At 40.3% G+C, this 27,815-nt stretch overlaps 1 protein-coding gene across 1 annotated transcript in view; it reads left to right on the top strand.

The window, feature by feature from the left end:
* Positions 1–6,401: 6,401 nt before the first annotated feature.
* LOC114852580 (mucin-2-like) overlaps positions 6,402–27,815 on the top strand; it is a 33,937-nt gene continuing 12,523 nt past the window's right edge. The window contains exons 1-30 of the mRNA XM_055507631.1: positions 6,402–6,515; positions 6,813–6,854; positions 6,945–7,203; positions 7,687–7,801; positions 8,556–8,640; positions 9,132–9,238; positions 10,330–10,540; positions 10,673–10,798; positions 10,965–11,082; positions 11,741–11,879; positions 11,985–12,095; positions 12,356–12,425; positions 12,573–12,710; positions 12,801–12,965; positions 13,064–13,158; positions 13,248–13,374; positions 13,521–13,776; positions 14,659–14,708; positions 14,953–15,062; positions 15,152–15,303; positions 15,605–15,743; positions 15,836–15,946; positions 16,319–16,495; positions 16,900–17,139; positions 17,368–17,524; positions 17,610–17,738; positions 17,917–18,064; positions 19,138–19,181; positions 19,278–26,699; positions 27,461–27,723. Of these exons, the coding sequence (XP_055363606.1) occupies positions 6,440–6,515; positions 6,813–6,854; positions 6,945–7,203; positions 7,687–7,801; positions 8,556–8,640; positions 9,132–9,238; positions 10,330–10,540; positions 10,673–10,798; positions 10,965–11,082; positions 11,741–11,879; positions 11,985–12,095; positions 12,356–12,425; positions 12,573–12,710; positions 12,801–12,965; positions 13,064–13,158; positions 13,248–13,374; positions 13,521–13,776; positions 14,659–14,708; positions 14,953–15,062; positions 15,152–15,303; positions 15,605–15,743; positions 15,836–15,946; positions 16,319–16,495; positions 16,900–17,139; positions 17,368–17,524; positions 17,610–17,738; positions 17,917–18,064; positions 19,138–19,181; positions 19,278–26,699; positions 27,461–27,723 (11,382 nt within the window). The 5' untranslated portion in view covers positions 6,402–6,439. The remainder of the gene's footprint in view (positions 6,516–6,812; positions 6,855–6,944; positions 7,204–7,686; positions 7,802–8,555; positions 8,641–9,131; positions 9,239–10,329; positions 10,541–10,672; positions 10,799–10,964; positions 11,083–11,740; positions 11,880–11,984; positions 12,096–12,355; positions 12,426–12,572; positions 12,711–12,800; positions 12,966–13,063; positions 13,159–13,247; positions 13,375–13,520; positions 13,777–14,658; positions 14,709–14,952; positions 15,063–15,151; positions 15,304–15,604; positions 15,744–15,835; positions 15,947–16,318; positions 16,496–16,899; positions 17,140–17,367; positions 17,525–17,609; positions 17,739–17,916; positions 18,065–19,137; positions 19,182–19,277; positions 26,700–27,460; positions 27,724–27,815) is intronic.

Raw genomic sequence — 27,815 nt, 5'->3', positions numbered from 1 at the left:
TATTGTCCAACTTCTCGAGCTGACATTCAGATCATGTTGTCGTGCCTCTGTATAATACAATCATAATCAGTTTATCTAAAATAATCACTAATTATGTTTAGCTTTTTAAAATATAAACACAAATCCTGATATTTGCATTTGCCCTCCTAACGCTGTTTGATCTTCTCACCCCTTCCCTTAAGATTGGAGATGTGGTTGACATGAAGCCATGTGACATTTGCATCTGTGGAAACCAGACAGATTCCAACAGCCACCTGCACATCATAGAATGTCGGCCCACGTTGTGTGATACTAACTGCCCCATGGTAAAACTAGTGAGCATGTCAAAAATCGTCACATTCCCACTCAATGGTTCTTTTAGCAGTTACAGTATGTTGGCAGAAATAAAACCAGGTTTTGAATCAAATATCTGAAGGGTCGTCTAGATTTCACCTTCTTGATAAAAATCAAGATTCAGAAAACTTTATAAATCCCAGAGGAAAACTGTTTTGCCTATGCTTACCCCAGATAGACAAAAGGGGAACAGTAACAGAATGACTACAGATATGTCTTATTTTGAACTGATACTGATACAGAAGTATTGTGTTAAAAAATAATGAGCCTTATCCCACTTTGCATGTTTTCTGTTTTGTTTTTGTTGTTTTGTTTTTGTTTTATAAGCTGGCCAATCAAAGGTCTGAGCATAACTTTGAGATTTAATACTGTGATAAACCACACTGTCAACATGTAATTTAACAGGTTCACAAATTTTGGTTTAAAGGTGTCAAATAGTTAAATCAGCAAACAACTGAAATGTTACTTAAATTATTCAGTTATTATTGGTGTTCATTGTTATTGAACAAGAAATCATTGTGCCTCCACTCAGGGCTATGAGTACCAGAACATCTCTACCCAGTGCTGTGGGATTTGTGTCCAAACCAGCTGCATTGTCACATTAGGCAATTCCACACACATCATGAAGGTACTGTAGGTGCCCAGAAGAATCGTTTTACAGTATGACAATAAACTTCTCTGCCTTCAAAAACAGCAATGACATATTTTGCTAAATGGACATAACCTCTGGTCTTTTTAATTCCTTTTAGATTTTAGAGTATGTTGGAAGTGCTTCTTCTGTAGACAATGTCAAAGCCAAGATGGATTAACCTTGCATCCCTGATAACTTTTAGTTTATTGTGTAGAGTACCTGAACTAAATAGAACAGTCCCACTTTGCTCTTTTGTTCTGTCTGTAGACTCCCTTCTGTGGCTGGGACATTTACAGTTTTTCTCAGTCGCTTTAATACAATTCTCAGATCAGTATAAGTATAAGTTACACCTTTTTGTTTGATTGCAAGAGAATGGACAATGGCAGCCAGGAGGGTCATTTGTTTATGTGGCTGGTGATCATAACTGTCCATCCTGATACCTGATGGTGTTTGAGTGATGAAAACTCACATTGTCCCAAACTATCCCATACTTTGGCAGGTGATCTCCACTCTGACCCCTCTCTTCTTCAGGGTTGAGATCTCTGTAGAGAATTTCTAGAAAGGTGATGAGATGCTCTGTGTTGTATGGACCAATTATGGGAATATGAGGAGGCACACCATTATCAGACATAGAACGTGTTGTGCTCCAGCCATATATATATATATATATATATATAATATAATATATCTATATATCTATATATATTATCTCTATATATCTCTCTATCTCTCTCTATCTCTCTCTCTCTCTCTTGCCCGTTGATGCTTCTTGAGATGCCCTTTGTTCGAACCCCGTCCTCCCTGCCATCATTAATAATGTACAAGACCTGGGAATTGTACTTAATCATTTGAATGGATGTACCAAAGCATTTGCAACTTGTTCAAAGTAGTGAGAAACTGCTTATATGATGTGCACACGTGACATCATGATGTGAATAGTTTTGAGAATTTCATTCTGAACTGAGAATTGTACTAAAGCGACTGAGAAAAACTGTAAATTGATCCTTGTGCAGTGTAATGTAAGTGCAGCACAACTCTATCTCTGAGTAATTTCAATTCTTTTTCAGCCTGGCTCAGTTTGGACCCCTGCTGGCAACCCCTGTGTGAAGTATGAATGTGTCAGTATCTCTAACCAGTTCATCACTGTTGAGGCCAAGATCATCTGTCCTCCCTACAAGCCTGAAGAATGCATCCCGGTAGAGTGCACAGACACAGTCAGATTGTATTCATAGCAGTCCTTTAGGTGCAGAATAAGTAAAAAGCAGAGAGCAACGTTGTTGCCATGCTGCCATATGTCGTCCAATCTGCATAAATTTATATGAATATGTGTTTGCAGGGAACAGAAGTTATAGCTCCAGATGGATGCTGCCATGTTTGTACGTATCACTTCTTTCTTTTTCAACTATTAATGTTTTCTATGGCCGTTAGTAAAGTTCCCTTATAGTGAAATCCACCAATGGCTAAAATGGTTTTAACAGTTCTTGCACCACTTTTGTTTTTTTAAGCAGTCTCGTAAGAGGAGTTGAAGTTGAATTGTGGAAATGCATTTATTTAATTCAGGTTTATTTATATTGTGCCATCTGAACGAAGACGATGCGGCTTTTTTTTAACCATCATTATATCTTTAGCATTTTTCATTTATTATTGAGCCAAAATAAAAAAAAATGTAGATTTGAGCAAATGTTACTTATTTGACATTTGTTGGATTTCTGTAAGGGTTACAATTCATGAAGTGAAGTACCTGGAGATGATGTTGCCTTTTAGCAGACATGCTATTAAGGTTAATCCAGACTAGTGTGAGGACACTGGGTCTCCTAAGATTTGGTCTGACCTTCTTCATTTTTAATGACTTCCTCAGGCATTCCAAACCACCAACCATGCAGCGTGTCTACTACCACCGTGTACCTTGAAAGTCAGGGTTGCCACTCAACAGACCCTGTCAATGTCACATCCTGTAGTGGAGCATGTGGAACCTATACCTTGTGAGTCCTCATAACATTATTTGACATGTTGTCCACTTTGTTGCCATCTGGCTTCACACTTTCTCTTTTTTTCATTTTCTCTCCTCTTGCAGCTACTCCACCACAATGAGATCCTTGCAGCACACCTGCTCTTGTTGTCAGGAGTTGGCCACTTCTGAGAGGCAAATTCCGCTGCTTTGCACTGACAACAATAAGATCACCTATACCTACACCCACATTGATGCTTGTGGATGCCTCAAGACAGAGTGTTCTGTGCTTGGCGAGGGTGAGGTGGTGACCACTCCCTCCAGCATCCACTCACATCGACGCAGGAGAAGCATGCCGTGAGCCTGAACATGTACGACCCTGATTTAATCAGTGTCAAATTCATCTATATAAAATAATGTTCTTTATTTATGTCTGATATACTGGCAGACATAGCTCATGTGAAACCACAAATATCTCATTATTAAAATCATTGTGTACCTGCAGACTGGACATGTCTGTTTTTGTCCTGCTACAGTAGCTACAGTATATTTACACATTGTGAACCAATCAAAAAGCTTCTTCGCATTCCATAACAAGCTCAATAAAGGTAAAGCCAAAAATGCCTTCAAATAACTATAAGTAAAATTAAAGCTCTGGGGCTGCTAAATGTGGCCTCTTTGTGCCCCCACTGATTTACAGATATCAGCATTATCAGCATAATAACAACTGAATAATAATAAACTTTAATAACATTTATCTTGTCTTAATGATGTTAACCTGCACATGTTAAATAATGACAATTCATTCATCCATATTTGTAGCTAAATCCTGCTTTGAGTTTCCCAACCTCAAGTATTTGCAAACAACATCCTAGATAAAGGTCACACATGAGTACCTTGGCAAGGCAATGATGACACATCAGCCAAACACCACACCTGGAAGCAAACAGTCAGAGGCGAGTGCTCCTACTGTGTGACACAACCCTTTGGCCAAGGTGGTACCACAGCGCATAGTCAGCTTGCTCTCAGCTAATAGCCTTGGCAAATACAGTTTTCTTAACCTAATATTTATCCTCATTATATGCTTCAATGGAGGTTAATTCTAATGGTTTACCTTCAGCATCAGTTTGACTTAAAGAGCAAAGCAAGTGCTGGTTAAAACAATCACCTATGTGTGAGCTTTAAAAGGTACATGCTAATTTTTTAATTTGGCCAAATGTAATGATTAAAAAAAATAAAATCATGAGCTTTGATGTTGAAGGAAATAAGATGTACAAATGTTTAATTACATGCATGTTAGGAGCAACAATGCAGATTAGCATCTGACCAAAAAGCAGAAAGTGTAGAATATGCATGTGAACAATACATAGAAGGCTATGAAGTAATAGACAAAGGAAGCACTTCGCACATATTAAAGCAGATTCTCAGATGATTTTGCATTTTTGCCCAGAATTACCATTTATATCCAGCATTTGCCTTTTAGGCTATATACAGTAGGTATGAATTGATAAGTAACATCATTTACTCCAATTCACTGTTTATGTACACAACAGGAGACAGACTAAACATACCTTTTTTTGACAGTGACACTTAATAGTTGATTGTGACTTGAATGCAAAAAAGTCTATTCAACTTATTTAAATAAGTTTAAATTAATCTTTGCTTAAGTAATTGTTCTTCAGATTATTTTATGTTTAAGTTCTTACAAGCCTGATATTTCTAAATGTATTTAATAGGATCTCAATAAATATTCTTGGCCACTCTGGATGTTTGTAAATGGTCAATTTATTTAATCTTTTCAACATTTTCTTTTTTCTAACCATATTTTTTCATATAGCATAGCTGAAGAAAAGTGACTCAAACAAAAAACAGAAAATGAAAAGCTTATGGAAAACCAATCAAATCTCCAACGCAACTACTTAAAGAATGGCAGAACTACTTTAAGTGTTTGTATAATGCTGAGCCGACAACAATAGTAGATCATGACAATTTTACTGCCAGTCAAGACTTGGGCATAAACACTGGGCCAATAACCTTAGAAGAGGTCTGTAATGCTGTACGAGAACTTGAAAACTTGAAAAAACTATAAATAACCAGCATGTGATTACTCAATTACACCAGAAAACTAATTACTCAATTACACCAGAAGTTTGGTGGTAAAGGAGTCTGTGAAATACTGTGCCACATCTACAAGGATGTTTTCGAGAAAGCAGAAGCACCAAAGCAATTAACAACAAACTTAGTTATTCCAATACCGAAAAAGTTGACCAGGGCCTTATGAACAACTACAGAGGTATAAATCGATGTCTATTGTTGCTAAAGTTTACAACAAAAATCTGCTTCATCGCATCATAGATCCAATTGACCAAATACTTCGGGTAAATCAAGCAGGCTTCAGATGACAAAAAAGCTACTGTACACAGATCAGGTTCACATCTTAGAACACCCAATAGTTTCAAAAACAAGAACTTGTCTCTCTACATACTTTTTGTAGACTTCAAGATAATGAATGGAATCCGGCACAGATTCAGCTATTTTGTCTCTCTTGTGGCTCCCAATCGGCTTCTGATTTATTATCACTCTGCGCCTTATAATTTAGACACATTTAGGTTTTGAGTTTTTAAGCATTTGTTTATTCCATGTTTTGCAGCAAAGGAATAAACGGAAATGTCATAACCTGAAACACAGCAAGGGTTTGAAAGATGCATGACAGGATGCATATCCTGGACTGAAGAAGCTGACTCACTCTATTTACGCACGACTCTCGACTTCAATAATCCAATAATCCCTGTCCTCCTTACACGTCATGTTTACAGCTGAACAATGAGCCATACTGTGCAGCACCACCTGGTCATGGTGATGGGTGGGAACCACTGCGCACATTAAATAAATCATTCATTTACTTTAATTTGAAGGGTCTATCTCTCTGTCTGTCTGTCTGTCTGTCTGTCTGTCTGTCTGTCTGTCTGTCTGTCTATCTGTCTATCTATCTATCTATCTATCTATCTATCTATCTATCTATCTATCTATCTATCTATCTATCTATCTATCTATCTATAATATTTTATGTCACATTCTCAACAGACAATCCCAGAGACTTTGCGTGAACATTTACCAAACAGGACTTATCTTATATTGTGACACCTAAACCAGCTCCTGCAGTTTTTACAAATCTGGACAGCAGAACAGTGCCCTACACAGGCTTTCTGCCAGACCGACTTTCACATTTTCTTCAACCCAATTGGACTCTCTCTTCCTTGTTAATATGTGGCTCCAGCACCTTTTTTCTTTCTTCAACAAAGTATTTTTTGAACATTTAATTGTCAAGTTCAACAGTTCATCTGAGGCCCTGTTCAGTACTAAAGTCAAACAAATACTAAAAAGCAAACGTCAAAGACTATATTTGGCAGGGGTGTGTAACCTCTTTCTCTCATCTGAAGGTACCATAGCTCCACCTTGACCAACAGGTTATAAAGTGTGTGGTCTTGGATTCCATTCTCTCATACTGCTAAGTCCTCACGACCAACATGGGGACCACAGGGCTCCAATACACAGCATGGTTCCTCTACCTGATGCTGATTGTCCGCTCACAGACCCAGACTGGTGAGTGTTGCTATAAGAAAATGCTCTATTTTCTATAAACCCAACAATATTATGTTTGTGTCATAGACAAGAGGATTTGCTTAGGCAGCGGATATTGAGAACAAACATACTGTTCTACATAATATATGTAAAGATGCTGTATTGAACACCATGCTGTCTTTATATTAATTGAAGCAATGCTTGGTCAAAGCCACAAGTTCTCTTAAAATGTTCATATTTTCTATTTGAGAACATATTTGTTTGCTCTGCATATTTAACTAATGTTTCTAAATTAAACTTTTCTTGTTTCCTTTATAGTTACAATTATTCCTTCTCTAAACACAATGAGTCGGAATTCGGGTAACTATGACCTTTTCTCTTAATGCCTGTTTAAATAATGACGATAAGCATAAGAAATGTAAGAAATGGTTTCCTTTGCTGATGTTCTAGCTAACTTGTCTCACATTGGCCGTGTTTGTACTACATGGGGATCAAACCATTGGAAGACCTTTGATGGAAATTTCTTCCAGTTGGCCTCCACCTGTAACCATGTGCTGGTGTCACAATGTAAAGGCAGCTATGAAAACTTTTTAATCCAAATGAGACGCAAAACAGTCAAAGGTGTCCCCACAATCAACAACATCATGATGAAGCTGGAAGGTTCTGTGGTGGAGATTACAAGCAGTTCAGTGATTGTCAATGGGCAGATGTAAGTTTACTTGGAGAACTGTTTGATTGTCTGACTATGTCGCAACAACTGATTTTACTTTTCAAGACATTCTGTGAATTTGCTTCAGCAACAATTACTGTTAGTTGATGCACTGTGCGCAGGTGACATATTTATGATGTCATTGTTTTCAAACACAAAGTCATGTAGAAAACTCAACACACTGCCACAAGAGCTTGAGTTGCATGAGTTTTTGTTCAGGGGTTTGAAGAATTTATGATTATCCTAAGTGGTGTCACACTTTAAAACATCCCTTGCTCGGTAGAAAATACCTAATAGTACATTTTTTGTATTAATGATAACAAAATCCAGACACACACATTAAAGACACAATGGCTGAGAAGTGCAAACATGGCTGCATATGAATAGTTTGAACATACTGTATCACAGATGTCTTGCACTGAAATGGCTTTCTTTGTTTTCCTACTCTTTTACTGGATCTCAATTTCACACCTTGTTTTCCAGAGTTTCTTTACCCTTTACTGGATTTGGGTTGACTGTCAAAGTGTCCACATCCAGTATAACTGTGGACTCTAAGCTGGGAATCAGAGCTATTTGGAATTTGGACGACTCCCTGGATGTATGAAGTGCACCCTCATGTTTACACACTTGCGTCTGTGCATGAAGTTTTGAAAAGTGACTCAGTGGACTTTTCCTTTTGTAAAGAACACAAACTGCATGCAGCTGCTCTTTGCATGTGCTGACAGACCTAAATGATTTTCCACATAGATTCAACTAGACATTGCAGATTAGGGTCCATGTACAAGAGTCCTCTGAGCTCATTGAGACAGTCAATGCTGCCATGGTTCTCCACAAAACAACTCATTCAGGTCATTCTGTGGACTTTCAGAACCGAATAGACCAAAAGAAAGAAAATAGAAATGCCAAGTATATTTGGAAAAAAACTGTTGATTAGCATTCACAGTAAATGTTTGAGCATTAAACTAGAAAATTTTTGTGGTTAAAAATGTCCTTTCTGTTTAACAACTTCAGTGACTGAGGTAAGACATGAACTGTGTTGATTGCAGCTCAGTGAGTAACTGTGATGTCATCTCCTGGAGACACACTGAGGATGATCGCAGAAAAAAAGCCAAGTTGATGTGTTTTAAGTAACATTCAGCTGATTTTCACAAATGGATTTCTTTATAATAGACTGATGCAATTACCATGTTGGAAAACAGATTAATGTACAGTTATCCCCTTTACAAAGCCTGGATGTAGCTAGTGGCATTTTACATTGTTAAGGCTGTAGGTTGTAGCTACATGACCTATTTATTATAAAACCCACATTACACAAAAAATATGATCACTTTGTGTTAACTGTGTGTTTACAGATGGAAATAGACAGCAAATACCAGAATGAGACATGTGGACTCTGTGGAAACTTTGATGGTGTACCCAATGATCTCACTGTGGACGGTAGGAACTGTTCGGCGCAACAATAAACTGTGTCTGTATCAGTTCTCAGTGAGAACTTTATCTTTAACTTTAACTTTATCCCTTCAGTTTATTTTGGATCCAATGAATATATTCTGTTATTTATTGCTATACTCAACAATTTACTGTGGAAGACACTTGGTGGCTCTTCAGTTATTGTACTGGAGTTGTTATTATGAGTTTCTTAAACTAGTTGAGAAGTTCCACCCAGCAAACATTGATACTTTCTAAACTAAAAATCACAGGATTTATTGGAGAGTGATGCTGGGTCATCGTGTTGTGAGGTCAAGATTAGGAACACATGACACTATGTAATTAGATACAATGGCTAAAGTTTAGAGTTTAAACTTTAAAAAAAGTTTAATACCACAATTAACAAATTAAATATTATCTTTGTTAGTGACAATTTTGTTGGGTCTTGCTCTCTTCTCATTTGTCTGCTCTGCTGAATATTGTGGCGATGCCATGTGTAGGAGCTGAGCTGTCTGTGATTGACTACGCTGAGAACAACAAGGTGAATGGGCCAACGGAGGTCTGTGAGGAAACTGAGCTCACACCTGTTCTGAGCTGTGGCGATAAGGTAACACTTCATTCAGTGAGAAACTCAACACATATGAGACAGGTTAAACATATGTTGATTTGACGTGTGAAGGAAGTGCCTGCTAATATTACTGTATATAATATGGTTGTGTTGGGGCTGATATAGCTACATAGTTATTCTTAATTAATTACATATTTGACATTTTATGTAGTTATATTAAACACATTTCAGGTTTTCCGGCCTTGTCGATGTGTATGTTTTGAGTCATATTTTCAGTATTATTTTTATTGTTTCCTTATCATTTATTGTACTGATGCCCTGGCAAGTCCCCTGGTGAATGGGTAGCTCAGCTTAGTAAACGGTTGTTGCTGGCAGGACACTAACCCAAAGCTAACCTAAACGTCACAATATGACATTCAGCCTAGTACATTCTGCTTTTTAAACTGGACAGGTTTAAGGGGAAAAAACAAAACAAAACACCCGAATAATTTATTTTGCACTCATGGTTTAATTAATGTCATGGTTCCAGCATCATAAACGGTATTTATGTTCATTTGCAGTTTTATTTTGATTTCCTGTTTAGTTCCTGTTTTCAGCTCCAGTCAATTCATGCCTTACTTTCTGTCATGTGATACTCAGCTGTGTTCAATTAGTTATTAGTTCAGTTATTTAAGCTCCAGTACTCACCTGTTACGTTTGCCAGATTGTCGCGTGTTGCCCCCTCTTTCCAGTGTCTTGTTAGTTCACCAGCCAGTGCATGAGTCAGTACCTGATCTTGATTTAGTTTTGGCCTAGTCCCTGTCGGTACCTCTGCCTCTGTTGGATTATTCGTTTTGACCGCTGACTGCCTGACCACACTTTTGCCTGCTATTTTTGAAAATGACGCTATGAAATGATCAGTTCACCCAAGTCCCATCTCCAGAGCTGTGCGTTTGGGTCCTTCACTCCTGCTCACTCCTACTCCGTTCATGATAATTAAGGCTTACGACTGATGGAACATTGTCTTATTTATTTGTATTAAAATTTCATTATTTTGTCTGTGAGTTTAATTTTTTTGAGTTTCAGCTGCATCTTTAAACATTTACAACTCCGCACTGTTTTATAACATAAATTTGGCTTTAATTTTTCAGATATTCTGTGAAGACATCTTCAACAGTGCTCCATTCAGCAGTTGCCAAAACCTTTTGGATGTTGAGTCCTTCAGCAAAGCTTGCATGGCTGACACATGCATCTCTAACAACAACACAGACTCTGTTCTCTGCCAAACCATCTCAGAATTCTCCAGACAGTGTGTCCATGCAGGAGGGAAGCCCAAACAATGGAGGAATGCCACCTTTTGCTGTAAGGGTTTTACTAAATGTGAGCTCATAGAGCCATGTACAAAATCATGTAAATGGATATTTCCACTTCAGGACCCAGTAATTTTCATCCTGTCTTAAATACCCAACTAATATCACATGTGCTTGTCCACAGTCAGACCATGTCCATATAACATGGAGTTCCTGGAATGCAGCAGTTCCTGTGCTGACACCTGCTCCACCCCTCAGGCTAGTCAGACATGTGACAGTCACTGCCATGACGGCTGCAGCTGCCCTGCTGGTATATGCACATTTGCCACCTGTTACCTGTCCAATAAGTCACACTACAGTGCAGGACTGCGGTGTTCACATATTTGCCTTTTTTGTGTTATAGCATGACAAACTATGGACTCTCTTTTACTCTCTCTCTCTTTTACTGATTTTGTTATCTTTGCTCGTCTCCTCAGGAACAGTCTTTGATGACATCAGCATGTCTGGTTGTATTGCACTGGATCAGTGTCCATGCCAGCACAACAGCAACGTGTACAAACCAGGAGAGTCATACTCGTACAGCTGTAAATCCTGGTATGTTCATTTGTTAGGTCTTGTACTGAGGATCCTAATGACATGCATTGATCCAAACCTAAATGACTAAATGTGTCCATTTCAGCATCTGCAATGTTGTTTACGTTCCACTGTAACCGACCGCGTGTTGAGATTTGCAGGTTATTGCGTCCTAGTTTATTTACATTTACACATCATTTGGACAACAGAAATTAAAACAACAGAGCAACTGTAGAGTGCTGTGTAGGTTCTTGTCCCTCTACTCTGGGCGTGGATCTCAGAACTTATTTATGTCCTTTCCTCAGCAGATGAACAATTTTTGGTCAACCTGTTCATCTTGAGCTATAACAAGTGCAAAATGTTTTCTTGTAAATATTCTGGACATAAATGTAAAAAAATATATTTTTTACATATTTTTAAAATGAATGAATAAAGCACTTTTATAAAGTAAAGTAGAACTAGGACTTTTGCACCCTTAGGGAGTTGACAATATACTGTTGTTCTTAGTTGGTGGTGAAAACAGGTTTTTTTTCTATGACACATTAAGAACTATTAGTCAAAGTTTTGTTTGTGTGTGTGTGTGTGTGTGTGTGTGTGTGTGTGTGTGTGTGTGTGTGTGTGTGTGTGTCTGTGTGTCTGTGTGTGTGTGTGTTTGTGTGTGTGTGTGTGTGTGTGTCAGTCTGTGTGACAGTGGCCAGTGGACATGTGAGGAGGCCAACTGCCCAGGAACCTGTTCTGTAGAAGGAGGAGCTCACGTTCGCACCTTTGATGGAAAGGTGTTCACGTTCCATGGAGACTGCTCCTACGTTTTGGCCAAGGCAAAAAGATGTTCACTTACTATCTGCCTGTACAATTACTATCACATTTACACCGAAGCTGCTGTGTAATCGTTAATGTATGTGTATGTGCACTGTGTTACACAGGACAGCGGTGGCTCCTCATACACTGTGCTTGTTGATCTAGTGAAATGTGGCCTCACTGAAAGCAGAACCTGCCTCAGGGCTGTGACTGTGGCCTTATATAACAGTTCTGTGGTAATCCAAGACCCAGACACACACATGTCCTACACATTATTGTATACAGTGTATACATATAGAGAGAGAAACAAACATGCCGTTGTGCAGATGTTGTTTAATGTAGATGTTTTATTATTTCTTAACAAAAGTGGTATTTGATTTTTGCCACTGATTTGGGATGATTTCTGTTTTGGGATCCCCTTCATAATCGGAAACACTTTCACACATTCATGTTCCAGTTAATATCTGATGCATAACTAATTTTAATACTCTTTCAGGTTGTTAAAATCCAGGGATCTGGGCAGGTCTATGTGAACCAGATTCTCTCTCAGCTTCCATTATTTACACGTGAGTTCCTTTCAGTCATGCTTGTAGTGCTGCCATAGTTCTTGTAAATGACAAGAACCCACTTTGTAAGAACTTAAGGCACTATGACATGTGTGAAACACTGAAGAACATGCTATTAACTTTTTCAATGCCTTCTGATTCCTGCAGAGGAGCTAAGTCTCTTTAAGCCATCTTCCTTTTACATCCTGCTCAGCACCAAGGAGGGCTTACAAGTGATGGTTCAGCTGTCTCCCATGATGCAAGTCTTCATTACAGCTGATGCATCACTCAGTGGAACTACAGCTGGTACTTCTCAAGTGAACTATTAATTTTTGTGTACAATGTTTGCGTGATTACTTTCTTATAAACATTTATGTTGCCCTCCCAATCTGCCAGGTTTATGTGGGAACTTTAACAACATAATGGCTGATGACTTTAGGGTGATAAGTGGGTTAGTGGAGGGAACTGCTGCAGCTTTTGCCAACACTTGGAAAACCAGAGCCTGCTGCCCTGATGTTACTACAAGCTTTGACCATCCATGTAGCCAGGGCATCACCAAAGGTACAGCCAGGGTCTGTTTCTGTGATATGAAACGGAAGTAACATAATGTTTTGGGGTTGGGCTACAGTATTTTATTTGTATTCCTGTCTGTGTTTCAGAAAGTTATGCCCAGTATTGGTGCTCAAAACTTACTGATCCCACAGGAGTGTTTGCATCCTGCCACTCTGTCATTAGCCCCAAAACCTACAAAGATGTAGGTCTGCAAAGACATCTGTAAAACACAAATGATTTTAAATACAGCGGCCACCAAACTGCATCTGTGTTAACTTTGTCTCTTTGCAGAACTGCATGTATGACAGCTGTAACTGTGAGAAAAGTGAAGACTGCATGTGTGCTGCAGTCGCCTCCTATGTCTACGCCTGTTCATCAGCAGGAGTTCAGATCAGTGGCTGGAGAGAAACCATCTGTGGTAAACAAAACACCATCATCATTTATTCATCATTTAGTTTCATCAGAAATAGAGCAACATGCACAAATTAACATACACTTACATATACTATGAAGTTGTTAAATCTACTCTTGTGTTATTACTCAGCTTATTTTTCCTCCCAACAGAGAAACTGATGGATTCATGTCCAGCAGAAACAGTGTACGAGTACAAGATGACCTGCTGTGGTCGTACCTGTCGATCCCTTAGTCAGGCTGACTACTCCTGCCAAGTCAACTTCACCGCAGTTGATGGATGTGGCTGTGCTGAAGGAACCTACATGGATGAAGAAGGGAAATGTGTGTCCAGCGCACTGTGTCCATGCTATGATAAAGACACCATTGTTCCAGCTGGACAGGCCGTCAGCAGAGATGGCACCACATGGTAAATACAATTATGTTGAAAGTCACTATTGCACTCTGAACAAAAATTCTGTTCATTTTGTGGATGATTTGTACAGCAAGAAGGCAAATGTGAAATAAATGTGTTAGATGTTGTAGTGCCTAAAGGCTTGTTCAGTGAGTTCTGCTGCTTTTCAGGTCCATTTTGATGTTGTGATTGAGATGTTTGGAATATTCCAGAATGGACTTGTTCTTGTTTCTGGTAATAAATTGGCTTCATGCAAATGTGGGCCTAAGCTCTGCTAGGAAGAACATTTATCTCCTTGGTGGTAGATGGCCTCTTTTCATTCCTCACACATGGAACATGGAATATGGAATATGTTAGCTGTGTGCTACAGGCATGGAGCCCAGCCAAACCCAGTCCTTCCTATCAACTGATTATAGAGAAGGAAACAAATTACGGGGAAACTCCTACCTCTGTTTGCTTCTGAGGTGGCTTGATCTGGAGTTATCAAACTATAATCCTCATATAATGAAGAGAGAGAATCATCAACATCAACGAGTACTGAAAGAATACAGAATGTTTTCCACGTAGACAGGCCTCTGCCCAACCTAAAGCTCATCTGTTGAGGAGAAGGAGGAGGCAGGAGACATAGATGGAGGATAGAATGAAGGCTGCTGGCTGGATGTTGCTATCAGTGTTACTGTAAACTAATTGAGTTTGTGGGCTCAGTCTACATCAATCACTGGTAATTGCTTGGTCTTTCTTTAGTACAATTTGTAGAAACATGGGTACTTGCCTGGGCATGGACATGATACTGTATTTTCTCCACTTTTCAAGGCAATGGGTCCAGGCCGAGAATCCAGCTCTCAAAGGAGTCTGGTACTGGTGCTAACTTTGCTTCTTGTGCATTTGTTTTTACAGTGTCTGCAGACAAGGATCTCTCAGCTGCTCAGGAGGAACACAATTACTCTGTAGGTTCTCACAATTATTCACATACTCAACCTATTACAATAATAATATAACACATGTAATACATGTTACCAATGTCACCAATAATAATGGTCAAATTCCTGGTTCTGTAAAGTGTGCTCTACAGAACCTGGCAATAAAGCTTTTCTGATTCTGATTCTAATAGATTAATAAATAAATCCTAAGTGAATGTGGTGTATCTCTCAAAGTTTAAGAATGTCATTAGGTATGTTTTTTACCACCCAGCTGTTCCATTGTGTGTGGCCCCCATGCTTTATTTTGACTGCTCCTCCTCGCAACCTGGGGCAACTGGGACTGAATGTCAGAAAAGCTGCAGCACTCTGGACATGGCTTGCGTAAGAACAGCTGGAGACACATCCACATATTTGACAAATGCTTCGATTTACAGTACATGTTTATTCACTGTCACTCTGGGTGGTTACAGATTAGTACAGGCTGTACATCAGGCTGTATGTGTCCCGATGGTCTGGTGTCAGATGGAGCCGGAGGCTGTGTCAATGAATCCAGCTGTCCGTGTCTACACAATGGACAAGTTTACCAACCAGGGCAGACACTCACTGTGGACTGCAATACTTGGTTTGTTAGAGCTTAACACATAAAAAACATAGTTAATACACTCATAGAAATGAATATGCAATCAATAACTAATTTTGATCTTCTGATAATTTTGTTATACCAACACATAAAAGGTGTTTGTTGCAACTTAGTCAACTATGGTCATTTATTTCCTTTACATCTAACATTTGTAATGAAAAATAAAATCTGTTAAGATTGAGGTGTAATTATGAAGTTTGCAGGAATCAAATTATTTTGCAGTATAATGCATCATTGAGTAATTGAAAAGCCAGAACCAAGATTTGGTTGTTTGCCTTCTCAGCTACTGCAGTGGTAGGAAGTTCACATGTACCACCAACGTCTGTGACGCAGTTTGTGAAATCTATGGGGATGGTCACTATGTCACATTCGATGATAAGAGGTTTGACTTCAGTGGACAGTGTGAATACACCCTCATCCAGGTGAGGTGACATATTTATGCAAAGAATAACAGTCATTTTTTGCATTGGTTTTTTCGGCATGTCCAATAAAGACCTATTTTGGTTTTTAACAGAACTACTGTGGCACTGGTCAAGACGGGGGAACCTTCAGGATAATCACTGAAAATGTTCCATGTGGAACAACAGGAACTACCTGCTCGAAGACTATCAAGATATTCGTGGGGGTAATAAGTTGCCTACACACACTTTTTTTCGGACAACACAGAAGAATATGATGTCTGCCAATGTATTGTAATTTACAGATTTATATTTAAACAGCAAGGATGTTGCGTATATGAAAATTATAAGACTATTATGTGGTTGACAAACATTATAAGATCATAAGACAGTAAAATGTTTGCCAACTGCGTAAATCTCTACAAAACTTCTACAATAGAGTTCAATAATTTTTTCCATCAAGCAGAAAAGATTGATTTGATTGATTGGACAATAATATTATTCATAGAGTTGAAACTCTATGAATGAACACCTGGACTTTAAAGCTTTTAAAAAAATAATAAAGCAAATGAATCTTGATTTGAATTATATGCCTGCAGGACAATGAATTCCAACTTAAAGATGAGAGCTTCCATGTAGTAAAGGGAAACAGCCAGGTGCTCCCTGCTCAGATACAAAAGATGGGTGTCTATCTGGTGCTGACGATCATACCTGGAGTTGTGCTCATGTGGGACCAGAAGACCAGTCTTTTCATTAAACTCAGCCCAGAGTTCAAGGTAACCATCTTTTTACTCAGTGTAGTTACTTTGAGGCTTCCTGTCTGGACTTTAGTCAAGATGCATTCAACTGCAATATTCTCTATTTTCAGAAAATGGTTTAAATCACAAACTATTATATAGTTCAGCATCTTGTGGTTCCAGTGACTTCATGTAATAACTAGATAGATTAACCACCACTGTGAGCTAAAGTATTTCAAATTTGACCTTCAATATAGATACCCAACAAATCTAACTCAAGCAAACCCTAACCCTTTAGAAAGTATTAAACACGTCTAATAGAAGCCCTCATTAGTGCTGAGATTATTTAGCTTTGTTTTAAGTTATGCCCTGTTTTAAGTACCTTAGTCTATAAAAGTTCTATCATGGTAATAAATCCTGTCCTTGGGTTCCTCCCTGATTAGGAACAAGTCTGCGGTCTGTGTGGAAACTATGATGGCAACAGTAGGAATGATTTCACCACACGCTCTCAGGAAACAGTGGCAGATGTCTTAGCATTTGGTAACAGCTGGAAGGTGTCATCGAGCTGCCCCAATGCCCAACTACTCAGTGATCCTTGTACTGCCAACAGATACCGGGCAGCTTGGTCCCAGAAACAGTGCAGCATCATTACTAGTAGCACTTTTCAGAGCTGTCATTCACAGGTAATGTGTATAAACATGTTCATACAAATACACAAGGATTATTAGGTGCATGCTGCCAATTCTCTGATTCCAAAGAAATGACAGAAGGTGAGGTTAGATTGTTTTTGTGTTGGTCATTTGGATGATCTAATAAACTAAGAACCTGACAGTGCAACGTCTGTCACTACAACCAGTCACACTATCAAACCCTTTACTATTTTGTAAATAATGCATGATTGTGTTTTCAAGGTTGACCCAGGCCCATACTTTGATTCTTGTGTAAGAGACTCCTGTGCTTGTGACACTGGGGGGGATTGTGAGTGTCTCTGCACAGCTGTGGCTGCTTATGCCAAAGCTTGTAATGAAGCTGGTGCCTGTGTAAAATGGCGAACTCCAAAGCTGTGTCGTAAGTTTGACAAGCATTACACCTTGAAATCTGAGCTGCAGGGTTTCAGGATGCAGGAAACTGAAACTGTTCATTTGGTTCGCAGCTGTTTTCTGTGACTACTATAACGCCCCTGGGGAATGTGAGTGGCACTATAAGCCTTGTGGAGCTGACTGCATGAAGACATGTAGAAATCCATCAGGAAATTGTTCAAATCTTATTACTGCCCTAGAAGGTACTTTCCATATGTATTAGCATGAATAAATACATTTATCAATTACAATGTAATAATAGGAAAATGTTTCTAAAGTATGCTGGAGGTAGAGCTGGTTGTGTGATAGATGGTAAAGCTAATTTCTACATTTACTACAGCTACATTTGCCTTTAATCTAAGTGCTTTGATGGTTTTCCAGGCTGCTATCCACAATGCCCCTCCACACATCCCTACTTTGATGAAGACACTATGACGTGTGTTGCCTGGGACCAGTGTGGTTGCTATGATGAAAAAGGCTCACATTACAGCATTGGTGATGCGGTTCCATCAAACAATTGTTACACTTGGTATGAAACACACGCACATACAAACACTATCCCTTTTTTTCTTCTCACTAAAACACACCAGAGGCCTCATATACAAAAGGTACTTACACACAAAAACTATAATTAATTAAAGCAAATGCCCTTAATCACGCAAACGTTCAGATGTATCAATACCTACTTCCTGAACACAGTGTCAGGAACAGTAGTAATGTTAATGAACCAGTGTAAAAGTTGAAATGGCTCAGCTTCACCCAATCCCAGTGACTCTTTGTTTAAAAGGGGGAGGTTGTCTTCTCCTTCACAGTCACCTGTTTTAGTGACACTTTGGCGGTGGACAGCCGTATTTTGCTTTACGTCCACCTATATGTCAGACCAATTTTATTTATTTCTGCGTGTGGACCCTGCAACAGCTGCACACACGCGGTCCCACTCAGTGTACTGCAAAGATGCAGACCATTCAGTATATAAATTATTATCATATTCAAATAGTGGTGTGTCATGGGAGGAGTCTGCTACTCATTCATCTCCTCTGAATTCTGAATTGATTGGGTTGTAAAAAAGAAAACGTGTAGATCTGATCTTAGTAGAGGTTAATACATTCAGACTTTTTTTCTATTTATGCAGTTTTCTGGATTTAAATGCAAAATTTTGTAGGGAATCTATGCAAGTCTTTGTACATGAGGCCCCAGGTGATGAAAGACTGGATCGTGGTATCTGGACTTCATTGGTAGTCTCTAACAGCTCCTTGTATTGTAACTTCACCTATGTGAACTACTTTGTGAAATGGCAGCTTAATGCGTTTTAGGTTCTCCTTTCATGGGTAGGTAAAGGCAGAAGCTAAGATTGTGTTTTTGTCAAACCAAAGTCAGACTTAATTAAACCTGCAGAAAAAGTTTATAGAAAAAGGTTTAATGAAGAGATTTGGGGAACAAAAGGGCAGAATCATTATCCTAGATTCTGTTCTGTGCATTTAGGAATATCATAGTTTAAAATGGACTGTTATAAGTGGACTACTAGAGAGGTTAGTGGACATTTGTAATGTGTTTTTTAAAATGCAGAAAATTCTTTTAAAGACAAATATTTCTTTTTTCAAGCTCCTGTACAGTCTCCGGTATAAGGTGCAACTACAACTTAACGTGTGAGTGAAAGAACAGCATGAATTTTGTATAGAGAGGTGGCAAAGATGAGGCAAAAGTACATAAATCTGATTATGTATTTTATATGCCCCCTACAGCCTGCATGTGCTATGTAAATGGAACAACCTACAGATATGGGGACATAATCTACAATACCACAGATTTACTAACAAACTGTATAACAGCAAAATGTGGAATCAATGGGACAGTGACAAGGAGTGTGTACCCTTGTCATACAACTGCAACACCCGGTACTACAACCCCTTTTACATTTAGCAAAGCAACAACACAATCTAAAGAAACAACTACCAGATTAGAGGAAACAACACCATCAGGAGCAACAACGTCACAGGCTGAGACAACTAGGCCACAAAAACAAGTCACCACTGGCCCAGTGACATCAGCTACCACAGCAGTTGTAAAAACCACATCTTCAGTACCAGTTGCCACAACAACAAGCTCAGGAACATTTGGAGTAACATCAGGGCCTTCTGTCACCACGACAACCACTGGAATAACAGCAACTACAGGGGAAACTATCAAATCAGAGGAAACAACACCTTCAAGACCAACAACGTCACAGGTTGAGACAACAAGGCCACAAGAAGAAGAAACCACCGGCCCAGTGACATCAGCTACTACAGCAGTTATTGAAAGAACGACATCAGTACCAGGTGCCACAACAACAAGCCCAGAAACATCTGGTGTAACGTCGAAACCTTCTGTCAGCACGACAACCACTGGAATAACAGCAACTACAGGAGAAGCTACCAAATCAGAGGAAACAACACCATCAAGGTCAACAACGTCACAGGTTGAGACAACTAAGCCGCAAAAGGAAGCAACCACTGGCCCAGTGACATCAGCTACCACAGCAGTTGTTAAAACCACATCTTCAGTACCAGTTGCCACAACAACAAGCTCAGGAACATTTGGAGTAACATCAGGGCCTTCTGTCACCACGACAACCACTGGAATAACAGCAACTACAGGGGAAACTATCAAATCAGAGGAAACAACACCTTCAAGACCAACAACGTCACAGGTTGAGACAACAAGGCCACAAGAAGAAGAAACCACCGGCTCAGTGACATCAGCTACTACAGCGGTTATTGAAAGAACGACATCAGTACCAGGTGCCACAACAACAAGCCCAGAAACATCTGGTGTAACGTCGAAACCTTCTGTCAGCACGACAACCACTGGAATAACAGCAACTACAGGAGAAGCTACCAAATCAGAGGAAACAACACCATCAAGGCCAACAACGTCACAGGTTGAGACAACTAAGCCGCAAAAGGAAGCAACCACTGGCCCAGTGACATCAGCTACCACAGCAGTTGTTAACACCACATCTTCAGTACCAGGTGCCACAACAACAAGGCCAGGAACGTCTCATGTAACATCACAACCTTCTGTCACCACGGCAACCACTGGAAAAACAGCAACTACAGGTGAAGCTACCAAATCAGAGGAAACAACACAATCAAGACCAACAACCTCACAGGTTGAGACAACAAGGCCACAAAAAGAAGCAACCACTGGCCGAGTGACATCAGCAACCACAGCAGTTATTGAAAGAACGACATCAGTACCAGGTGCCACAAGAACAACAAGCCCAGAAACATTTGGTGTAACGTCACACCCTTCTGTCACCACAACAACCACTGGAATAACAGCAACTACAGGGGAAGCTACCAAATCAGAGGAAACAACACCATCAAGACTGACAACGTTAAAGGTTGAGACAACTAAGCCGCAAAAGGAAACAACAACTGGCCCAGGGACATCAGCTACCACAGCAGTTAGTGAAAGAACGACATCAGTACCAGGTGCCACAACAACAACAAGCCCAGGAACATCTGGTGTCACGTCACAACCTTCTGCCACCATGACAACAACTGGAAAAACAGCAACTACAGGTGAAGCTACCAAATCAGAGGAAACAACACCATCAAGACCAATAACGTCACAGGTTGAGACAACTAAGCAACAAAAGGAAGCAACCACTGGCCCAGTGACATCAGCTACCACAGCAGTTGTTAACACCATATCCCCAGTACCAGGTGCCACAACAACAAGCCCAGTAACATCTCATATTTCATCACAACCTTCTGTCACCACGGCAACCACTGGAATAACGATAACTACAGGCAAGACTGTTAAACCAGAGGAAACAACTCCATCAAAAGAAACAACGTCACAGGTTGAGACAACTAGGCCACAAAAAGAAGCAACCACTGGCCCAGTGACATCAGCTACCACAGCAGTTATTGAAAGAACGACATCAGTACCAGCTACCACGGCAGTTGTTAACACCACATCTTCAGTACCAGGTGCCACAACAACAAGCCCAGGAACATTTGGAGTAACATCAGGGTATTCTGTCACTATGACAACCACTGGAATAACAGCAACTACAGGGGAAACTATCAAATCAGAGGAAACAACACCATCAAGACCAACAACGTCACAAGTTGAGACAACAAGGCCACAAAAAGAAGCAACCACTGGCCCAGTGACATCAGCTACCACAGCAGTTATTGAAAGAACGACATCAGTACCAGGTGCCACAAGAACAACAAGCCCAGTAACATCTCATGTATCATCACAACCTTCTGTCACCACGACAACCACTGGAATAACAGCAACTACTGGGAAAGCTACCAAATCAGAGGAAACCACACCATCAAGACCAACAACTTCAATAGTTGAGACAACTAAGCCGCAAAAGGAAGCAACCACTGGCCCATTGACATCAGCTACCACAGCAGTTGTTAACACCACATCTTCAGTACCAGGTTCCACAACAACAAGCCCAGGAACATCTGGTGTAACATCACAACCTTCTGTCACCACGGCAACCACTGGAATATTGCCAACTACAGGCAAGACTGTTAAACCAGAGGAAACAACTCCATCAAAAGAAACAACGTCACAGGTTGAGACAACAAGGCCACAACAAGAAGCAACCACTGGCCCAGTAACATCAACTACCACAGCTCTTATTGAAAGAACTACATCAGTACCAGGTGCCACAAGAACAACAAGCCCAGGAACATCTGATGTAACGTCACAACCTTCTGTCACCACGACAACCACTGGAATAACAGCAACTACAGGAGAAGCTACCAAATCAGAGGAAACAACACCATCAAGACCAACAACGTCACAGGTTGAGACAACAAGGCCACAAAAAGAAGCAACCACTGGCCCAGTGACATCAGCAACCACAGCAGTTATTGAAAGAACGACATCAGTACCAGGTGCCACAACAACAAGCCCAGGAACATCTCATGTAACATCACAACCTTCTGTCACCACGGCAACCACTGGAATAACGCCAACTACAGGCAAGACTGTTAAACCAGAGGAAACAACTCCATCAAAAGAAACAACGTCACAGGTTGAGACAACTAGGCCACAAAAAGAAGCAACCACTGGCCCAGTGACATCAGCTGCCACAGCAGTTATTGAAACAACGACATCCGTACCAGGTGCCACAAGAACAACAAGCCCAGGAACATCTGGTGTGACATCACAACCCATTGCCACTACTACAACCACTAGAATAACACCAACTACAGGAAAAACTACCAAATTAGAGGAGACAACACCATCAAGAGAAACAACGTCACAGGTTGAGACAACTAGGCCACAACAAGAAAAAACCACTGGCCCAGTGACATCAGCTACCACAGCAGTTGTTAAAACCACATCTTTAGTACCAGGTGCCACAACAACAAGCCCAGGAACATCTGGTGTAACATCAGGGCCTTCTGTCACCACGACAACCACCGGAATAACAGCAACTACAGGGGAAACTATCAAATCAGAGGAAACAACACCATCAAGACCAACAACATCACAGGTTGAGACAACTAAGCCACAAAAAGAAGCAACCACTGGCTCAGTGACATCAGCTACCACAGCAGTTGTTAAAACCACATCTTCAGTACCAGGTGCTACAACAACAAGCCCACAAACATCTGGTGTAACATCACAGCCTTCTGTTACCATGACAACCACTGGAATAACACCAACTACAGGCAAAACTACAAAAACAGAGGAAACAACACAATCAAGAGCAACAAAATCACAGGTTGAGACAACAAGGCCACAAAAAGAAGAAACCACTGGCCCAGTGACATCAGCTACTACAGCAGTTGTTAAAACCACAACTTCAGTACCAGGTGCCACAACAAGCCCAGGAACATCTGGTGTAACATCACAACCTTCTGTCACCACAACAACCACTGGAATAACACTAACTACTGGCCAAACTGTTAAACCAGAGGAAACAACACATTTAAGAGCAACAACGTCACAGGTTGAGACAACTAGGCCACAGAAAGAAGCAACCACTGGCCCAGTGACATCAGCTACTACAGCAGTTGTTAAAACCACAACTTCAGTACCAGGTGCCACAACAAGCCCAGGAACATCTGGTGTAACATCACAACCTTCTGTCACCACAACAACCACTGGAATAACACTAACTACTGGCCAAACTGTTAAACCAGAGGAAACAACACATTTAAGAGCAACAACGTCACAGGTTGAGACAACTAGGCCACAGAAAGAAGCAACCACTGGCCCAGTGACATCAGCTACTACAGCAGTTGTTAAAACCACAACTTCAATACCAGGTGCCACAACAAGCCCAGGAACACCTGGTGTAACATCACAACCTATTGTCACTACTACAACCACTAGAATAACACCACCTACAGGAAAAACTACCAAATCAGAGGAGACAACACCATCAAGAGAAACAACGTCACAGGTTAAGACAACAAGGCCACAAAAAGAAGAGACCACTGGCCCAGTGACATCAGCTACTACAGCAGTTGTTAAAACAACAAGTTCAGTAACAGGTGCCACAACAACAAGCCCAGGAACATCTGGTGTAACATCACAACCTTCTGTCACCACAACAACCACTGGAATAACACTAACTACTGGCCAAACTGTTAAACCAGAGGAAACAACACATTTAAGAGCAACAACGTCACAGGTTGAGACAACTAGGCCACAGAAAGAAGCCACCACTGGCCCAGTGACATCAGCTACTACAACAGTTGTTAAAACCACAACTTCAATACCAGGTGCCACAACAAGCCCAGGATCATCTGGTGTAACATTACAACCTATTGTCACTACTACAACTACTGGAATAACACCACCTACAGGAAAAACCACCAAATCAGAGGAGACAACACCATCAAGAGAAACAACGTCACAGGTTGAGACAACTAGGCCACAAAAAGAACAAACCACTGGCCCAATGACGTCAGCTACCACAGCAGTTGTTAAAACCACATCATCAGTACCAGGTGCCACAACAACAAGCCCAGGAACATCTGGTGTAACATCAGGGCCTTCTGTCACCACGACAACCACCGGAATAACAGCAACTCCAGGGAAAACTACCAAATCAGAGGAAACAACACCATCAAGACCAACAACATCACAGGTTGAGACAACTAAGCCACAAAAAGAAGCAACCACTGGCTCAGTGACATCAGCTACCACAGCAGTTGTTAAAACCACATCTTCAGTACCAGGTGCTACAACAACAAGCCCACAAACATCTGGTGTAACATCACAGCCTACTGTTACCATGACAACCACTGGAATAACACCAACTACAGGCAAAACTACAAAAACAGAGGAAACAACACAATCAAGAGCAACAAAAACACAGGTTGAGACAACAAGGCCACAAAAAGAAGAAACCACTGGCCCAGTGACATCAGCTACTACAGCAGTTGTTAAAACCACAACTTCAGTACCAGGTGCCACAACAAGCCCAGGAACATCTGGTGTGACATCACAACCTATTGCCACTACTACAACCACTGGAATAACACCAACTACAGGCAAAACTACGAAATCTGAGGAAACAACACCATCAAGAGCAACAACGTCACAAGTTGAGACAACTAGGCCACAGAAAGAAGCAACCACTGGCCCAGTGACATCAGCTACTACAGCAGTTGTTAAAACCACATTTTCAGTACCAGGTGCCACAACAAGCCCAGGAACATCTGGTGTGACATCACAACCTATTGCCACTACTACAACCCCTGGAATAACACCAACTACAGGCAAAACTACGAAACCTGAGGAAACAACACCCTCAAGAGCAACAACGTCACAAGTTGAGACAACTAGGCCACAGAAAGAAGCAACCACTGGCCCAGTGACATCAGCTACTACAGCAGTTGTTAAAACGACAACCTCAGTACCAGGTGCCACAACAACAAGCCCAGGGACATATGGTGTAACATCACAACCTTCTATCACCACGACAACCACTGGAATAACTCCAACTAAAGGCAAAAGTACCAAACCAGAGGAAACAACACCATCAAGACCAACAATGTCACAGGTTGAGACAACTAGGCCACAAAAAGAACAAACCACTGGCCCAATGACATCAGCTACTACAACTGTTGTTAAAACCACAACTTCAGTACCAGGTGCCACAACAACAAGCCCAGGAACATCTGGTGTAACATCACAACCTTCTGTCACCACAACAACCACTGAAATAACACCAGCTACATATAAAACTACCCAATCAGAGGAACCAACACCATCAAGAGCAACAACGTCACAGATTGAGACAACTAAGCCACAAAAAGGAGCCACCACTGGCCCAGTGACTTCAGCTACCACAACTGTTATTGAAACCACAACATCAGTAACACATTCCACAAAAAGAAGCCCAGGAACATCTGGTGTAACATCACAGCCTTCTGTCACTACGACAACCACTGAAATAACACCAATTACAGGAAAAACAACCAAATCAGACAAAACAACACCATCTAGAAAAACAACGTCACAAGTTGAGACAACTAAGCCACAAAAAGAAGCCACCACTAGTCCTTCTGTCACTACGACGACCACTGGAATAACTCTAACTAAAGGGAAAACTACCAAATCAGAGAAAACAACACCATCAAGACCAACAACGTCACAGGTTGAGACAACTAGGCCACAAAAAGAAGTCACTACTGGCCCAGTTACATCAGCTACCACAGCAGTTATTAAAACGACGTCAGTACCAGCTGCCACAAGAACAACAAGCCACGGAACATCTTGTGTAACATCACAACCTTCTGTCACAACGAAAATCACTGGAATGACACCAACTACAGGGAAAACTACCAAATCAGAGAAAACAACACGATCAAGAGCAACAACGTCACAGCTTGTCACAACAACAAAGCCAAAAACAACAACAACTTCTGAAATTACTGGACCACATCAGTCGTCAACTGCAATTACAAACTCTGCAATCTTGAACACAACTATGAATGTGATAACTGAAATTACGTCTATAGGTACAACTTCTATTCGTCCAATAACGCAGACATTGCCTCCTAGAACGACTGTTTACGGAATTCATACTACGACTTTCAAACCAACCAGAATACCCACACAGTCAGTGTTCACCACAACTACAGCTTCATGTGATTGTTCTGTAAATGGAACATCATACCAGCCTGGTACGTGTTTTTTCCCTATGCTCTTTTGCATTAATGATTTGTTTTGTCTGTCACATTGAAGGTGCAATGATCATTTGTAACTTTTGCACTTTTTTACAAATTTTCCTTCACCTCACCTCTCTTTCATTGAAACCTGCTTTGTTTTTAATTGATATTTTTTTAAAGAATGATGGACTATCATTAATACGTTGTTAATATCTCCATGTCTTACTTTGTGTTTTCCTGTTTTCATTACAAAGAAATCAATTACAGTACATATCAATTTTGTTTCTTTACGATCAGCTTGATGTCAGTTTGTGTCTTTTCAGATTCAGTTTTTCAGAGTGCCCCCTCCTGCTATTTCTAGTTAAATTTTAAGTTGTACAAATATGTTATCATCCTAACCACTTCCATCCAGCTCAGTTGTTTGCACAACTGCTAACAGCCAATACACAACCACTACTATGACTTTAATGTACATCTATGTACAGGTCTTTGATTGAAGGGTTAAAAACACTGCATGTAGCTACTTGCTTTCAGAGAATCTGAATATTAACCGAATATTAACCGTAGTGCAGCAAGCATCTTTTGAAACTGCACTTTAATGGGAACTGAAATTATGCCTCTTCATTACAATCTCATTGAGGCCCTTTTGATGTCTAGTGAAAAAGGTTTTACCTAGTATAATTTGTTTCATAATATGTTACTAGCCCCTTTTTCTTACTAAAATACAATTATAATCAGATTTTTTGTGCATTAATCCTTAAATCTGCTCTTCACAGGAGACTTGGTTTACAATGTCACTGATGGATTAGGGTGGTGCTATGTTGCACTGTGCAATGCCTCTTGTGATGTTGTAACACACTCTAGTGCATGTCCCACGCCAGTACCCAGCACAACACTACATTCTACTACTGCAGCAGTCGGCTCCACAATATCAAGCTCAGTCACTACCACCTCAGGGATCTCTACTTCTACTTCCAATTCTTCAACAGTACTATCTACAACTATTGTAGACTGTAATGATGTATATCCACCAAGAAAGGTCAGATTATTAACAAATGAATTTTCAATAATATTAGCCGTTTCTGTATCCAGGATGCTTATGAACCTGTGGTAACACCTTTCTTGAATAGT

Source organism: Betta splendens, chromosome 3 (assembly GCF_900634795.4).
Source record: "Betta splendens chromosome 3, fBetSpl5.4, whole genome shotgun sequence".
In the NCBI taxonomy this organism is placed as follows: Eukaryota; Metazoa; Chordata; class Actinopteri; order Anabantiformes; family Osphronemidae; genus Betta; species Betta splendens.
Note: the sequence above shows the minus strand (reverse complement) of the source record. Positions and strands in the feature narration are given on the sequence as shown.